The following is an 18,839-nucleotide window of genomic DNA, read 5'->3' on the forward strand; positions in this document are numbered from 1 at the left end:
CCTTTTAAGGTCAACGAGAATGCAAAGCAGGATTTGAAAGACGGTTTATTGCTTTACAATACAGAGAATAATGTTGGACTGAAGAATGCATGGAACATTATTCAAGCTGAAGTGGGTTTCTTTCTTTTTCATACATGTTTGATATGCGGCACTGTAAGAATTGCAGAAAATGCAGTTTTGATTAGAAATTAGATTTGTGGGTATTGCCACTCAGACATAGAATTGATTTTCTGTTTTCATTTCAAATTAAAAACGAGAAAAACCTTTAAGCTGAATGTGCAAAGGTACCCATAACACAAGGAATTCACATATTATAGGGTCTAATTTTTATTACTGTTTTCTGTGTATTGCAAATATAAAAATGATTTTGTACAATAAATGTCTTTATTCCTGTCAAATATTCAAATACTCTATAAAATATAGTTTACTTTGCTGTATGTATCAAAAGATACTCTAAAGCCAACCTTGATCAACAACATATATAATGCCAGGCCAAAAAAGAATGGTTTAGGCCAGTCTTTGTGTAGTTTTGCATAGCATGCTTTTACTTGGTACAATCTGATGGCTACAATTTTATTGCCATGTTTATGATGACTTATTTCTGTTTTGTATAGATGCATTGCTGTGGGGTTACAGATTATACAGATTGGTACCCAGTACTGGGAGAAAACACAGTTCCTGATCGATGCTGTATGGAGAATTCCCAGGACTGCGGACACAACTCTACTGGCTTAGTATGGAGAACAGTAAGTCTGATTTACATATCAGAGATTTATCAAAGCTTTATATTTGAATTATTTGGACTCATTCTCATTACAGTCCAGTGAGGCCTGAATAATTGTTTCATATTGCTCTCGCAGTCCCTTGTTTCTTCAATCGCTCATTGGAATGCATCAGAGTATTATTGTTTCTCCCGTTGCATTCTCCATAATGTAATTTTTTAACAAAAAAACTGCAGAAAGAGGTTAAACCCTTCAGAGCAGGTTTACAGATCTGTGAAATCACAGAACACCCAAACATTTCACCAAAGAATCCCCTGATAGATGCTATCAGTATTGGTTGGATTGACCCTTTAAATTCTTAGGTTTAAGGGAACTTAAACTTTTTTTTTCTGTGCAAAATAAACCGTTTATTCTTGCTTTTTTTCCCCCAGGGTTGTTACGAGAAAGTGAAGATTTGGTTTGATGACAATAAGCATGTTCTGGGTACAATCGGGATGTGCATTCTCATAATACAGGTATGTAGTGATTGTGCTATCATTGTTAATCCTGAAAAAAAAGACACAAGCCCATCAAGTTCAACCACAGGGGAAATAAAAAAACATGCCAGAAAACCTGCATATTCCACATAGAAACTTGTACACACAGTTAATCCAGAGGAAGGCAAAAAAAAGCACAGTGCTTCTCTCTCATGGAGAATCCTGGGTCCTGCACTGTGTTTGCACATCAAACCTTCTGGAAAAACCACAATACAATATCCAGGTGTGCGTGTATATATAATTTTAGACCTATTGTTATTTTAGTTAAAATGGGCCAATATTAAAGTCAATGATGTTTGGGGCCAGATGCAGTACACAGGTACCTTACACTAACAGTTAATTAGTACCCAACTCTAGAACTCTTCTCCACAGGTTTACATTTAACATATTATTAAAGTGTATGTTCTATTTAGATTAGTTCTATTTTTTTCAAACTGAACATAGCTGCTTTTTATCATCTTTCATTGTAAATTACGTTTTTCACTTTTAATAATTTACATAAAAAATCTCCAGATATGGTAAAGTATGTTGATGCTGGCACAAGGATATCTGAAGCAAAACTAAACTTGCACAAATATTCAGATATGCTAAATTATAGTAAAGCCTATCTTACCTAGGGCCACCACAACCTAACCTGCAACCTAAAAGCATTTACATCATTGACCTCTTTTCTTTGTGTGATTGTTATTGTAGTACAGGTGCTCTTTAAATACTTATAATTCTTTAATATCCAATTCGAAGAAAAATTCAACCTGCTGTGCAGCCCTTGTAAAAGCATTCCACCTAAAGCCTAAAATACCCTTCTATTCTTCTGTCATTTTTAAATAGGTCACTTGTCTCAGCATCTTGGAATATAATGCTTCACTAAATGTGACTACCCTTAAGGCCCTTTATGACAGTTCTAGGGAACAACTAGTAACGTTAATTAATGGCATTTGAATGGCAGGTGAAGAATAACTCTGGAGTGTTAGAATCACATTTAAAAGTACACATATTTATTCAATGATAACATGCAATAGCAATAATGCTAAGAACACCAAAGGTTGCTTAAAGACATCCAGTAATGGTAATGCATATGCATCCTTTTTGACCACCCAAGACATAAACATGGCATAGATACTTTAACTCCATAATAAAAAGAAAGTAAACTCAAACCTTGACCAAAAAAAAGAAAATACACTTACCTTCAATCAGAGCAGTTGACCTGTCCAGAGGTTTCTTCCGCGTCATCCCGGCATCTATCTTGTTACAGAGGCAATACATCACCCGACATAGGCACAAGATCGGTTGATGTAGATGGGAAAAAAAACTTACTAATCTCACTGCGCATGCGTGATGTTGGCAGTTTTTTTCCCCTTTTGACGAAAGGAGCATCCAAGAGCCTACCGGGATGCTTGACAGATATCCCGGGGAATTTTCTAGGAAATCTCGGGGAACATTCTAGGTGATCGAGAATTAGAGGGCAGTGCTGCACCCTTTTTTTTTAAAAAAAAAAGGGTGTTCCATTAAAAAATTTTAACCTTACATAAAAAGGTTGTCTACCCTTTTATGTAAAGTGAAAATTCTGAGTTTAGGCACACTTTAAAACATATTCAGTACATCTCTGAAACACAAACTCCCCATGTTTTAACTTTTAAAACAAATGTGCAAAAACAAACAATACCTGCAAATGGTGTTAGGCTACGTACACTCATGCAATGGTTCTCGTCCGATAATCGGCTCACGTTTAATATCGGATGAGAATATTGCGTGTGTATATTGCTCATCATCTGAATGACCGTCCTGTTAGGTCCACGGACGATGAGCGATCATAATACAAGTGAAGAGAAGAGAGTGCACCGGACTGCCGCTCCGTTGTTCACCCTCTCCACAAAGCAGAATGTTGCTGTATGTACAGCGCTCGTTCATGCATTGTGCAATCATTTTCTTGTTGGAAAGGATCGTGAAAGATCTTTACCAACGACAATTATTGCACGTGTGTGTGCAGCCTTAGACAACTCTATCTCCATAACATAAGAGATTATGATTGAGATTTCTGTGCAGCAGAGGCTGCGTTGTCAACCCACCACTGCAGCAGCCCCTCTGGAACAAATCATCTTCAAAGTTCATAGCAGAAGCAGTAGGTCGAAGGTGAGGTTCATAAAGGTAAGCAGCCCTGGCATTTTTTAAGGCAAGGTCTGCTTTGACATTCAGGTGTAGGTCTATTCTAACTGACATAACATTCATTTCTCAGTTACCAAATAAACTACTTACATTTATGAGGCTTGGTAAAAAAAATTCATTGTAGCAAATCTTAAAAGCCTCATAAATTGATGCTGGCTTTATCACTGCTGCTTGAACGTTGCTTAATAGCAGCGTATTGTGGACATATTTGTACGGGAATATATGCTGTTAATGTATTCACTCGATTGCATTTACAGCACCTTTCTGCAGATAGTGTGGTTTAACTTTGTTTAAATTGAGCCTCAGTGGAGCAAGAACAAGTTTAAATTTGCCTAAAAGGACATCACTTTTGCCTTTATTGTTTACAAGCTCAATTAAGCTTTATTTAAGCCCAAATACCTTTGGTGCAAAATGTATATGAGGCGTAAGATGGCCGAATGTGCAAATGCAGTAACGGGAAGTTAGTATATGCCTCATTTAACCTTTAGAAATATGATTATTTCCACCAATGTATCTTGCAAAGTCAGTTCTGTCTTTAAAGAGAAGTAGCTACGTAGGTTACTGCTGCTGAGGGACCAAAGGACCTTAGTTATTAATATGTCAGATTGGTCTGTATTGCCCTCTATAGTCAGTCTGTTTTTCCTACATTGCCAAGAACAGATTTTCTTATAAACACCTCATGTATACAATATAGTTTGATCACCATAGTCCACAATCATAGAGAAAAAGTTATGCCTTTAGTGGCATGCTTCTTTTGTATATTACAAAATTGCTATTGCAATGTTGAAAGCGGAATACTTACAGGACCCACCAGGTGTTCAAAGGTTCCAGGTTTGGGGCTCACTATGTTTTGTGGTCCATTGATGTTCAGAACATGCTTTAGTTCTCTTTAAATTATGCCCACTGCCCAATCCTTGTTTTATATAAAATGGTGATTGGTTGAAACACCCATTAAGTTTATTTTTGCCATGTCCCATTGAGTTGATTTTCTTTCAGTTACTGTCTCAGACGCAGTAGGAAGTTAGTAGAAACCTTAGCCAATTTGAACAACAATTACCTCGAGAATGTTTTATTTGCAGGGTAATGTTACAGATTTATGTATATGCAACTAGTTGTAACTGTATTAGATGTAAGGCTCAATAAAATAATGGTAATTGATATTCTGTTTTTGAGGTTGTAGAGCAGAGCTCATGTGCTATTAATAGGATATGTTTCTAGGTACTTACTAATTACCTCCAGACATGACAATATATCATCGAGGAAGGGTCTGCAGTATAACCACTCTCAACTGTCAGCATTTGTACTAGTCAACATTTTTAGGCAGGAAATGATCTTAATCCCTCTGGCAATCTAAGATCTCAGCACACTGTCAAGGTCATTTTTCTGCCTTGTTCTGCACTCTTAAACAGTTTTTGCAACCACATCGATCTAGGAGTTGTATGTTAATATACCATAGCTGGATATTGGAGTTCAAAATGTGCTTGTTGACTGGAGAGATAAAGCAAGGTTTTTCAAATGCCTATAGGCAAATGCCATGCATGCCCATCTGTTTCTTCAGAACAAATATACAGTTAAGACAGCAAATCCTTAGTTACCCATCACATTGTTTTTTTATAGTCGTCTAAATTTGTTAACATGATTAACAATATTATTTTATACTAAAACAATGTTTATAACCTGTCCATGTAAAACAGTAGTTTCCCAGTTGTTGCAGCAATACATCTAATAATTACAGCCTCAGATCCATGGAATCAGGCCTGGTATGGAGCACAGCAAGCTTGCTACTGAATCCCAGTGGCTCCAGGGGGATTTAGGGCTGGAACTCAGTGACCATCACTAAGCATAGGAGCCAAATTGGCTGCTGGGCTTGAGATCCTACTACAGAGCGCTCCATAGCAGTGCTGTGCAACACAATACTACCGAATTCTATTTAAAGGAAAAGTGTTTGTGACATTGATAACACTGTCTCTCTAACATGCATTTTTAGACATAGCAGAACTAATGTGGCTGTGCCCTTCATACCTCTGTAACAATACTCCAATACTGATCTACTGCTTGGTGATAACAATAGGTAATAGGTGACTATATAAAAGTATTATTATCCTGCAGAGATGCATTGGGTTGAGTCTGTGCAACACTGACTTTATTTCTTATTAAAACATCTCTAATCAAACATGCAGACACACATACACAATAGACATACATGTTAAACAGCCGGCCTGTAGACACTCCAATGGCAGTGGCTTAATCCACTTCCAATTGAGCAGCTAAATAGCAGGTCCAGGGATTTCCTGAAATTGTGCTTGCTCTAATGAAACCACTACATATGAAGCCATAGCTATTATTTTCAGCCTATGGGACCAGTAGGATTAATGTAATGAGTGGGATTAATGTAGAGAGGGTCAGTTTTAAGGCCAAAAATCGATTATTGCCTGTTAAGAGAATAAGTGCCATTTTTGGACCAGAGTAGAAAGCCTTTTTTCCTGCTACTTGAAATAAAAAATTGCCTGGGTCTTCTCTTATCTAACTGTTCCTAGATCAATAGAACTGAGTTCAGAGGATTAGTGTTACTTTGATGGGAACCTTTTTTTTAACTTTATTATATGTAGCTAAGCAAACAAGCCTTCTGTACCTTGGATACAACACCAAATGTATCTGTAAGCTGCAATTAAATGTAAACTAATCCCACCATAAAAGCTAAATATATTAATATGTCAAAGTTTTTTTAGACTTGTATATAATATTTACTGTTGCCACTTGTCAACTTTTTATTTTTAGATACTTGGAATGGCTTTCTCCATGACTCTTTTCCAGCAAATACACAGGACTGGTAAAAAATATGATGCTTAGAGGGATTTTCTATTTTTCCTTTTAACCAATCTACTTTGCCATAAAGAACATCGACAACCATGAAATCCAGATGACCTTCCCAGGACCGCCACCCCACCTTTACTCCAAACTCTTGGCCGAAACTTGTTATTCATTTTTGTGTATTATTGCATCTGCTATTAATTTGCCAAAGAAGACAAAAAATAGAGCCAGTTTCCTAAATTGTGTTCTGCTCTAACACTCTCCTCAAACTTCTCGAAACGAGCTTTGCGTACTAATATACTTAAGACTTCTACCAATACATGACGGATATGCTTACGCTTCTCGGACTTTTTGAAACAAATAAAATGATGAACTTTAAAAAAAGTTTAAGACTAATGGAAGCCATTAAAAACTGGATTCCTCTGTAAAGAGCCAGTTTGCATGGAACTGACTGAAATGTTTCTTTTTGTACCTTATCAAAGATGTTTTGTTACGGACTACAGTTAGGACTAGACTTTTCATTTATGTGATTTTAAACTTTTTCTTCTTTGTTTTTCCTTTTTTTTTTTTTTTCATTTTACTTGGATTTCTCCACACAAAACCAACACAATTCTGTGTGATCTTTATAGGATTGTCAAGTAGGTTTGAAAAGGAGCATTAAAGGCTAAATTATTAGATGCATCAATGTTGCAAAAACAAACTCTTACCTTGTAAATTGTAGCCAAGTGATCTAAAGCTAAACAACTATAATTTAGGTTTGCACACAAGTACTTTTAATGTTCTACTTTGTGATTACTGAATTTACCTCTTAATATATACCAGATTCAGTTTTTACAAACTGATTATTTTAATACTGTTTAAAGCAACAATCCATTCATATTATTGCTTGTTGTATTTAATCTTTTTTATCTTTTTGTTTTGCATATTTATATTCTCATCAGAGGCATTACCTTAGCAGTGGGTTGTATTGGACATAATATTATGTACTTGAGATAAAAATGCAAGTTTAAATTCCAGAAGGACTTGGAAGAAGGTCTAACTTTTATGAAATCAGACAGTTATATCATACTTGGAGAGATTATCATCTATGCTGTGTGCTTTAAAAATAGAATTCAGCAAGTAAGCAGTCAGTCCATACCTATTTGGAGACAATGTAATGTTTGAAGGCATAAGTCACTTGGCGATTGTCCGAGGAAGTTTTACATTTTGGAGCGAAGTGTTATGAGTCAAACGTGTATCTGCAGTGTATTTGGTTATAGTGGCGATTATATTATCAGCTGAAATAATATTCCAAATTTACCATCAATAGGGGTTTGGATAACAAATTGTCATTACAAAGGTAATCCTTGTATATCCCAAGTAAGAGCTGAACTCACATACCTATAGAATTATAGCCTATCCGTTAACTAGAAAAAAGTTACGTAATTCAGGCAGATACTCGGTTCCATAGCAGTCACTCTTACCACGAGGAACGATTAACCTCAGGCAGATTTTAGGACAGATGGTACTTAAAGAAACCTTTATATACTGGAGCTTCAGTTGATGTCCTCTTTCCCTGAACATTCTTGTTACCTGGCTTTTAGGCTTTCGCAATGGCTTTGGTTCTTTCTGAGGCATTTATTTGGAAGTATACCAATATAAAAGTCTGAGTTCATTCTAACTTCTTAAGTTGAATGCTTGTTATTAGTCAATGAATCCGAAACCTTTAAAGACAGCCAGTCATCCAGTAGTCTCAGGAAGAGCAATGGCAGCTCTCTATTAATCTAACTACAGGTTTCTTTTAAGATTTAGCTATCCTAGAACAATGAGCCAGACCGCCTGTACAAGAGCCAACATTGAAAAGTCTGATTTCCAGTCTGAGAATTCACATCCATACAATCTAGGGATTCAGAATTCGGGGAAAGCAGTGACATAAAAGAGAGCAGATCAGATTTAAAAATGTAAGCAGCCATTTTGTCAGCAGTGCTAATGCTCTGTAAACCAGCTAGCACACCTAACAATCCAATCTGCCTATTAAACACATGAAGGTTTTATTAGGGTAGCCAGTGTACGGCTTGATATAAACCAACCTGCCTGTTAGTTGTGAGTCAGAAAAATTACTAAGGCTCTCCTTGCATGGATTGTTGCTTTACCAAGTGTATGGTTACCAGATAGACAAAGAATGGAACTATAACTTTGCACACACCATTTTCAGTTGCTTTATTACAATAATTAAACCATGTACAATATTTTAAAGGACATTCCTGCTCAATACTTCAGCACATACCTCTAGTTTTAATGCTGCTTTTTTAACAATGCCCACAATCTGATCTTTGGTGCGGGCATTACTTATTTTTTGCTGCTTTACAAAGTCACAACAATGAATAAGAAATATGTGATTGATAGTGATGTTCTGCTATTCACCTTATCATTCAAGTAGCAGCAGTGGCAACAATTGCTTGCATGTCTTTCAAAGGCAATAACCTGTATTAAAGAAAAGTATGTTTGCTAAACAGTTTCCACTTGAGTAGGTTTTGTTTTAGTTGGAATGTCACTTACTTCTCTGCCACCTACCATACCATGCAAAGGTCAGTTTTCTTTGTCTGGGAGCAAAATGTTTCCCATATTTAGGAAAAGAACTTAGATCTAAACCTGAGACTTAAGAGTATGTGATGTAGGTATCTGATATTTACACAAGCCACATCATCTTCTCCACTTACAAACTGCCTAATGGACCGTTTTCTTTCTAGAATCCATAATGCCTAGGTCTTTATTTACTGAAGAAAGTATGCCAACCCATCAGCCAATCAGTTTTTCCCTTTTTTAGCAATAGTACTAGAAAAGGAGAAGGTGCTTGCTGAATGTTGATTGATGAGCCAATCAGATTGTTGCATTTTAGGTAACAATGATAGAAATGTAGAAGTTGGTTACTAGAAGCAATACAGTCCATTCTTAAATGTTTCAAGTCATGAAACTCTAACATCTGTAATTCTGTAATAAAAGGCAGAAGAAACCAAGGTGATGCATTGGTAATTCTGCAGATTATTAGGTGGAATAACTGCAGGTATTTTTTAAACCGCAAAATACTATTTACTATTTTTGTAGAAAAATACAACCTTTTGCCGGGTTATGCTTGGTTATACACTAGTAGACACTTTGTGAGTTCGACCCCAACATGGGGTTGTTTTTTCAGAATAGTCTATTCAGCTTCAGCAAACATAGAGTTTATTAGGAACTTTACATATATTTATGATAAGAATCTTTTAGACTTACAAGTTTAATCAAGCTAATGCCACTTCTGCTACTTCAAACCCCTAAGTCAATAAAATGCAACAGCTATATTGGTATATGTACAACACCTTGTAGAGTTATTTACACATTTATTCTTACTGTGATAATTGACTTTAATGAGAAACAGTAACTTTTACAATGTTATCAATGGCTTATACTCATGTTATTGTCAAACACAGTATTTAATATTATGGGGCAACTAATCAGAATTTCTTCTTATTTTCATTGATTCGGCTTAACCAGCTGCACTGTATGGCCAAAAATATGTGAACACTCCAAATGATTTTAGGTGTTTCCTATATTTATGCAATAGCATACAAGAACATTTAGGAAAACTGAGCATTTTCTTCCATGTAGAAAAAGTTTGGGAAAGACCTATTTCTGTTCCAGTGTGACTGTACCCCCGTGCAAAAGCCATCTCTATAAAGACATAGTTTGATGAGTTTGTTAGAACTGGTGTGGCCTGTACAGAGCCTTCATCTTAACCCTATTAAACACTTTTGGGTTGAGCTGCCAATTGTGAGCCGGGTCATCTCATCAAACATCAGTTCCTGACTTAACTGCTATTTTGGCTAAATGAGAACACATTTGCACTGCTTTTCCTAAAATTTTGTAAAAAAGCCTTCCTAAAAGAGGGGAGGCTACTATTTGCAAAAATAGGAAAGGTGTAAGGTGCATCTCATGAATTTGAAATTGAATATCTAACAAGATCATATAGGTGTGATAAGTGTCCACAAACTTTTGGCCATATAGTTTTCAATGGTTAACTCATCATGTTTCTTCAAACCGTGTTCAACAAAGGCCATTGTGTGTTCACTCAATTCACATACTGTACATTGTGATTACAAAAGATTTTCCATTTCATTGAAAGCTGCTCAGCGTTTCATATAGCAATGCAGCTATGGCATGGAAACCTTTTGAAACAGATCAAGAGTGGTAAAAACACTTGTCTATTCACAATGTGGGCACATCGACCAGAGCTTACGCTCATTTTTTCTAAAGAATGTGTGAATAGTCTTTAGCTTTTTACAGACATTTTTTCTATTTGCGGGCTACTTGGTAACTATACTGTCTGATAAAAATTTCTGTACTGTTACTTTAGGGTGTTAACCTAGGGTAATAATGAAACATCTAACCTACTTCATTGGTTTCACTTAGTATGGAGAAAAGGAGATATCTGCCATTGTTGTATGACACATTTTAGCATTCCTTTGTAACTTCAAAGGTGCTGTTTACTAGCACATATACAGTAAACCATAATAATAATATCAATCTACTGCACAGTATACAGGTGACAGCTCATGAATACTATGGGTTACTGCATTGGTATACATAAGTACCACTATAATTTCTAAAAAGAAATAGACAAGACTCATTGCTTGTATAGACCTGACTACCATTATGTGAATTTACTAGCTATTAGGAGATTGGAGTATGCTGTTTTTTCACCATCAGTTTGACATTCTTCTCTTCATATCACTAATCCCACTGACTGCTTGATCAGACTTTCTGTTTCCCCCCAGTAAACCTTGTTCAAAGGTTCCCAAAATGTGAATTCCTTGTGATAACTTCATGATGCCATTTTATTAAAATACATCTGGATAATAAAGTACACTAATTTTAAATTGAAAAGACTTAAGAGAAATTAGTAATTGCATTCTTATAATGTTTAGGGTTTCCTAAACAGAAGTATGGAAGCTACAAAAACATCCATTTACTTTAATATTATAATCTGCTGGGACCACAAATGAGTTCAGATTTTCATTTCTGATGGAAACTCTGACACAAGTTAACTTGCTGCTATATAGAGGTTAATTCGGTATTTAACATTCTATATTGATCAATTAATTATGAAATAGTTCTCTTGTCTAAGTCATGAAAAATAATTTATCCCTATGAAATTTATTATTTTTCAGCAAAATACCTGTTGCTGAGATGTACCTAGGGAATTGTCTATATTTATAACCCCAAGTAGATTTAAAGCCAAAACTTTTTTTTTTACCTAGGGAAGAGTAGGGAAGACTTTCCCTTCACTTCAGCAAGGTAAAAGAAATCTCAACAAAGTAAGGAGAATTCTCTTCTTAGACAGTTGTCATTAGAACTAGTGTCATTAGAAGATTTCCCCATTACCTCTGACAAGAGCAAATAGTTAAAGTGATCCTCCATGGGAGGACATAGACACCAAAATGAAAAAAAAAATCTCGACCATAATCACACTTAAAATGCTAAGCTGGACAGAACTAAAAATTCCACATCAAGTAGACTTGAATAGGGTTTGATCCTTCTACCGTTTTGTGTAGGGATGGTGCAGTTTCTCTCCGTTGCTCATGTAGTTGTAGCAGACCCTGCATTAGAGTATTACTGGGCGTGTATGAGAATTTTATAGAATTTGCCTAAGGAATGGGAGATGACTGCTGTTGTCCCCACTCCTTGGTATTTTAATTTCAGCAATATGTTTGCACCTTAATTTCACATTGCAGTGTGTTCATCTTGGTAGAGTGGAACCCATTTGCAAACTCATGCTCAAATTTCTTTTCTAGTCTGTATTGATTCAAATGTTATCCATTATTAGCAGTGTAAGAGCTTTAACAAAATTCTTTACCAATTACATTTGCTTTGTCTCTGAAAAACACTAAGTTCAGTAGCAGCAAATATTAAAACCTTCACTAATAGCTTCAATTTGATTGTGCCTAAAAGTTTTGATGGTCCACATACATTCTTTATCAAGCTGGACAACCCTGTTCTAGAAACTAAAGTATTGTTGTTTTTATAAAATATATAATGACGTATAAATATCCTTGTTAAAGTTCATACAGAATACCTAATTTTAGCTTGTGGTTGGTTTTTGTAAAATCATGTATTTATGTAAAACATTCAAAAGTAAAAACAGGGTTTGTACATTTGTATGCTTTTCTTTTCAAATTATTTTTATAGAATGCTATTTTTTGTGCTTGCTAGCACCTATTATTTATTTCCTTTTTTCTATTTAATTTTAGACTTTTTTGCTAAGAATTATTCAATTTCATTTTTATTTTCCAAAAAATAAAATAGGTACCAATTGGTGTTTCACAAAGTATTGTGAAGAATAAATACTATCATAAAATCACAAAAACCAACCATATGTGAGAAATGCAAGAAAGCAATTCTTCTTATATTATTTCTTAAATGTTTTCATTCTTTATTTTTTAAAAATGCACCTTTTGCTTGTCTTGGTGGGTTGGCTGTGCTTTTTCAAAAAAAAAAAAAAAAAAGAAAAAAATCTTATGGCATTTTATTGCAGATTTTTTTTCAAGCATGTTTCAAATATAAAGTCAAGGTATTTTAATGTATGCATATGCTGATTTTTGTATTTATATGTTAAGGAAAATTAAATTTGTTTGTTTTTTTTGTAGTTACAAGTCATGAAATGTATTTTATCTTTTACTTTTTCACTGATGCTTTTAACTGCCTGTAAGATACTTTATTTCAATATTACCAATGGGAATAATTCTAGTTACTAAATGAGCAGTATTAAAAGAACTGTTGTGATTTTTTACTACATGTCTGTAACTTTACAAAACGCTGGATTAATACTTATTTTTTACACCATACATACTGACTAAAGTGTTAAAATATACATCAGTGTGTATCAGACATTCAACTGGCCATTTAGAAAGTGAATAAAAAACTGAAGCAGTGGCCCATCCCCACTCAATACAGAACAAGTGAAAATAGGAATTATTAGCATTTCACCTTTTTAATTTCCAATTAAAATCTGTTACTTTCAATATTACATAAAATAATTATCTTCTTTATATGCAATTTAAAATAATTTACAATAAATTAAGTTATTGTGGTCCTTTCCTAGGTTTATTTTATTCTGTTTTTATCAGTCTTCTGGTCATTAGGAGATACCTGTTCCCTTTTACTAATTAGATAAAATACTTATTAGAGAAATAAATTTTAAATTGTAAGACAAAATATATATATTTCGGGTGGGTGGGCAACAGTTAGATATTTCCTCTTATTTCTCATCTAAAAAATTGGTATTATTGATAAAGAAATTCTTGAATCCATCCCAATGGAGACATGGACAGCAGAAAAACCCTCCAACATTAAAAAGGTTTCCATCCAAATAAGCTTAGTAAATTCTACATTAGCCATATGTTTAACACCTTTTTTTTATTTTTGTTAATATTTTTGCACTTTAAGGGAAAAGATTTAAAGTAAAGTTGGTTCAAAAGTTAAAAAAAGATATCACTTACAGGATGTCCATACCATTTAAACAGTATCAATGTAACATACTCTTTGAACCTAGTGATCCTACCACTAGAACCCAGGATATTCCATTGGACTGGTACGGTGCAATCATGGCAGTGCTGTCATTATTTAAAACTGCAGTATATCCCCTTACAGTAGACTTTAGAAATTGCCAGCACACGGCTCCTATCACAAAACAGATGACTTCACATAGTTGCCCCCTTGCAGCTCATTTCTCAGGATGTGTAATAGCAGCGGCTTGAATGTCAGGGTAATGAAAAAGTCCCCCCGAATCCCTATCATTCTCCATCTCTGTCCAAGTAGTAACTGAGATAAACAAAAAAAAATCATTTGTTTGCAAAAAGAGAAATTATTTTAAAGGCCGGGTTTAGGTGAAGGTTTTGTCAATAAACTACATTGTGTATAGCAGGGTTCAGCAAACTCCGGGCTTTATTCCAGATACGGCCTAGCCAGTAGTCTGTTCCGGCCTAACGCCCCCCTGATTGATCTGGCCTAATACCGGCCGGCAGGAGTCGGCAACCCGTGGCTCCGGAGCCGCATGCGGCTCTTGAGCCTCCCTGTTATGCCTCCCTTCCCTATTTACCACTGCCGGCGTTGACACTTCCACTGCGGGGGTAAGGGGACATTCCCTCTCCTCTGTATGGATTGCGGAGGAAAGGGATTTCCCTTCAGGGGCATTCCTGGTCGGGGGCAGAGCCATCAGCAAGAGAGAGAGAGTCCAGCCTAGTGTGCCTTCTTGACCTCCTAAAATGGCCTAGTAGCCAAAAAAGTTTGCTGACCCCTGGTGTATAGGAACACTTTCCTAACACAGCTTACAAATACACTAATACACAAATAGAACTAATGGCACCATCAGAATGCCAGAAATTACATGAATCGTGTTTTTTTTTTTTAATATGGCAAGGTTCACTGGTAGTAACCTGGTATAGAGTAATCCAGTCCCCTCGCCTGTCCTCGCTGTACTTGTCTAGTCAATTATGAAAATAGTGTTAAAAAAATACTTGACTACCATACTTCTTCTCCAGTATTATGTAAAATACAGCTAATAAAATGCTAATTACTTTTAGCCTTCAGATGCCATGGTAAATACTATTATACATAGAGCTATTCATTCTAAATAATAGTCATGAAAAATCATTTTTTCAATGTTACAAATATGGGGAAACATCTGCAATCATTTGTTCATTTGTTTCTTCTCTGTTGGCAAAACTCAAATTTGCCATTAAGAACAATGAGATTTAATTTTAGAAATGTTTTACAAGCAGACTTATATTATCTGAAAGACTACCATTCAAACCACAAAAGTAATCATGAAAGTTGATACAAAGAGATCAGAAATAGTTCTTTGGAAGTCTTCTACCCTCTGGTGCTGGATAGAGGGAATAGTTCAGACAGAACTGACTCAGCAGAGACCTGTGCCAATGCATCAGTCATGTGACCAGGCATATTATAAGGCAACTAAATTTCAAGGGTTTTTAGGATAAAAGTGAATTACATGTTTGTGTAGCATTTATATTGGTTACTAAGGATGGTATTTTGAATGACTATGAGGAAAGTATATTTTTTTGTTCAAATTTATATTCATAACCAAGGATTGAACAAAACAAATTCAATTTAAAATTAAAAGGTCCGTATGACTATTTATTTGCATGCTGTGAAATTTGAAATTGCTGAAATCTGGTAATCATTCAATGTGATGTATTATATAGATTACAGATCAACTAGGGCCATTTATTTGCTAAACAAACAATCCTAAATCTGCATAGCAGTACAGGTTCAGTTTTCTTTGTTATTTAACTTGGTAATATGTTTAAACCTTGTATAAAGGTGGAGATATTTTTGTATGCCCTGCTCAATGAAACTTTTTAATGTGGTAGAGATTAGAACCCTGATGCGCCATTCCATCCAGGTTTTGTTCACTCCACTGTTCCTTCTATGCAATACTTACGTTAGCCTTTGTACAAATTATTTTGTATTAGTAATAAAAATAAACTATGTGATACAACTATATGTATTGTGAATTGTGTTTTTAAATATCTGTTACTAGGTGTTGGTATTGTGAAAAGTATACTTCTCAACACCTAAAAAATGGCAGAAAAATCCCTTCTATGTACCCTATCACCTACCTGCTAGGCAGATCTTACATTTTTGAACATTATACTTACTATACCTCCCACAAACGTGTACACAAAACAAAATTATTCCTTACAGGCTGGCAGAAGCATCTTTGGTAAAATAAACTTAATAGTCTTCTGTTTGTTAGAAAGGCTGTCTGTTCAGACTTTTTTTGATGAGCGACAATTGTTTTCGCTTTGATATCCGTTCAACAAAATAAGTCACTGGTTCTCTGGATAAAACACCACTACAGTGGATTTGTTTGAATGCTGGAGCCCTCAGACATACTGTACGTATAGAGGAGCATTAGACTTCTGCTGTGCACCTCGACAACCAATCACGGGGTGAGGGAAGGTCATTAGTTCAGGGTAAGCACTGATGCAGATCAACACTTAGCTTACACAGGGTTGTTCACTCAGGACTCTAGTGGTGGGAGAGCACAGAAAAGGTAAGTATCTGTGATGGGCTGGCAAGTAAATATTCAGGACAAAATAATGATCAACTTCTCAATTTAAGAGGAATTAAACTCAGTGGTGGGTACTGAGCTTTTGCCATAATAATAACTGACGATTATGCCACCCTGCAGCAATAAATTGAATTGCTTATCTTTTGACCCCAAACAAAAGCTTTGCTTCAGTGAAAGGCAGGCAGCCTGGCTTGTAATGATGATATACTGTGCCTTAAAACTGCCCAATGCCCGGACAGTTTATTCTGCCTACCCATGAGCAAAGTGTAAGTTGTTGACCTGGAAAATTGGTTATAATTGCTTTGCAGACATTATTAATAGGGGTATCAAGACTCTATCCATGGTTGATGAGGGTGCTAGCATATTTTTGGAGGTGATATAGCATACCTAATGCATGCCTCATGTGGCCACTGTCTGTGCTCCATTACAGAGATTTACCTTCACTTTCCACGGGTATCTTACCAATGTGGAAAAACTTCTCTTAGACAGCTGTTATGGAAACAGATGACCCCACTGAAAGATTTTCCCTCTATTCCTGCTCTGGTGGCAATTCAACATTTTGGAAAGTTAAGGATCCTAACCCCTCACCATTTTATCAAGGTAAAAAAAAGTTGCTTTTACCCAAATCTTCATTACGTCCCTGTTACTTTTCCTGCCAACTGGTTCTAATAAAAGACAAGCCTGCTACACTTTCACAGCTCAGTAGCTCCATTTCACAGACCCCTCACTATGCATTTGTAATTATTTACGGTTTATACCTTCAAACAAATTTCTAATTAATCTTCAAAATGCCACGGCTGATATCTGTTGGAGGTGGGAGACACAAAACTCACCAAATTAGGAGGAATGACACCCTTCTAAATAGTCGGCATTGTAAGGCAGCCTTTATAAAATTAACAAACAGCATGAAACAATTATGTTTTTTAGCCGCAGGTTTTACATTTTCAAAGGAGAAAAAAAATATGATTTATTATATCTGCTCCATCTCTGCTCACATAATGGAAGGCTTTCTACCTTGACAGTCATTTTGACAATTGTTGGCATTTTTCCAATACTGAGAAGTTTATAGAAAAGTCAATGTGAGTGGGAGTTCAGACAAAGATTTTTCACTTATCTTTGAAGAGTGAGTAGGAAACCCCGACCCTTATTGCTGTCTTTGTCACTTTAGGAAAACCTAAATTTAAATTAATAATATAATGCCATGTTTTGCCAAATGGGTTACTTCTTTATTTATGTATTTTGCAGAGTATTTACATTCTGTTTTCATAAATAGTATTCATCAGCCTAAGCTACGCCAGCGTTTCCCAATCTTTTTTACCCGTGACCGTGAGGACATTTTTAAAACATTTCCAGGTCTTGGGGAACCTCTGCTTAAACCATAAGTGGTCAATGGAAAAATACACCCTACATTGGTGGTCAATGGAAAGAATATCTCAATTATAGATAGCAAAAAAGAGCTTTGGTGTCATGCTCCTGACTGTGCCAAGTGGCATTGGCCACAAAACTAAAAGGTCATGGGAGGTCAATAAGCGAAAGATAAAGAAACCCCTACCAACCTCTGGGGGAACCCTAGGACTTCCCAGCACTCAGGCTGAGAATGACTGATCTAAACATTCTCCTTACCTGAATCAAATATTCCATGTTTATTAGGAGTTTGCCTTGTTCAGTGAAGATCTATGGGAAAAAATAACAGGATTCAACCTGTGTTGATGTGATTCTCCCAACATGCATCTTGGTAGCCAAAATAGCCTAAAAATAAATCAGATAACAACTAATAATGCCTGCTAATAATCTATGCAAAGTTCAGTTCTTGGGTTTAAGTCCAGTTTAAACAATGTGGCTCCCAAAATGTGTCTCATTGACATCCATCAAGAAAAGCCTGACCTTCTTCTTCCGTCATAGCTGGTGACATTACCTGATGCTTCCAGATGTAGGAGAGCACCTGACCTGCTCCTCTTTGGCAGAGCTTTGGGTCAAGCAACCAATCACTAGACCTTACACTGCTCGATGCCAGTAGTGATTGAAGAAGAACTAGTGAGTGCAAGTAATGTGCGTTCAAGGGTGCCAATTTTGCAGAGACTCTGTCACTTTGCCTTGTATTAGCAAGGTTAAATAGTTTTTTTATACAGTTAGGTGGGTAAAAAAAAAACATATAAAGAAAAGTTTTTAAAAAAGTTCATTTTATGCATCATTACTTCCAGGTCACCTTTATCCCTCCGAGGGTTGCTGAATCTTGACTAGGATTTCCGTTGCTTCAGCTGCAGCTGCCTAATCAATTAAAGCTGGACACCGGCCCATAGTGGAACTCCCCGGGGCCCGTCCGTTGGGTTGCTGGCTGATTTAGCAAGCTTTTAACCGGAAAGCTTGTCAGTCATCTGCTGGCTCTGGGCTCGTCTGTTCAGCTTTGTAATAAAGTCTCACTTGTCACTGCAATAGAATGGAACTGAAACATTATCTCTTATTTTGTAAGTGTTCAATGAAACAGAATTAAGATAT

The 18,839-nt window shown here is 35.9% G+C and overlaps 1 protein-coding gene across 3 annotated transcripts in view; it reads left to right on the top strand.

Moving 5' to 3' along the window:
- TSPAN9 (tetraspanin 9) overlaps positions 1–15,770 on the top strand; it is a 247,642-nt gene extending 231,872 nt beyond the window's left edge. For all 3 annotated transcript variants that reach the window (XM_072400384.1, XM_072400385.1, XM_072400383.1), the window contains 4 exons: positions 10–111; positions 615–746; positions 1,154–1,237; positions 6,200–15,770. In XM_072400384.1, coding sequence (XP_072256485.1) covers positions 10–111; positions 615–746; positions 1,154–1,237; positions 6,200–6,271 — 390 coding nt within the window. In that variant the 3' untranslated portion in view covers positions 6,272–15,770. The remainder of the gene's footprint in view (positions 1–9; positions 112–614; positions 747–1,153; positions 1,238–6,199) is intronic.
- Positions 15,771–18,839: the final 3,069 nt, after the last annotated feature.

Source organism: Pyxicephalus adspersus, chromosome 2 (assembly GCF_032062135.1).
Source record: "Pyxicephalus adspersus chromosome 2, UCB_Pads_2.0, whole genome shotgun sequence".
Classification (NCBI taxonomy): domain Eukaryota; kingdom Metazoa; phylum Chordata; class Amphibia; order Anura; family Pyxicephalidae; genus Pyxicephalus; species Pyxicephalus adspersus.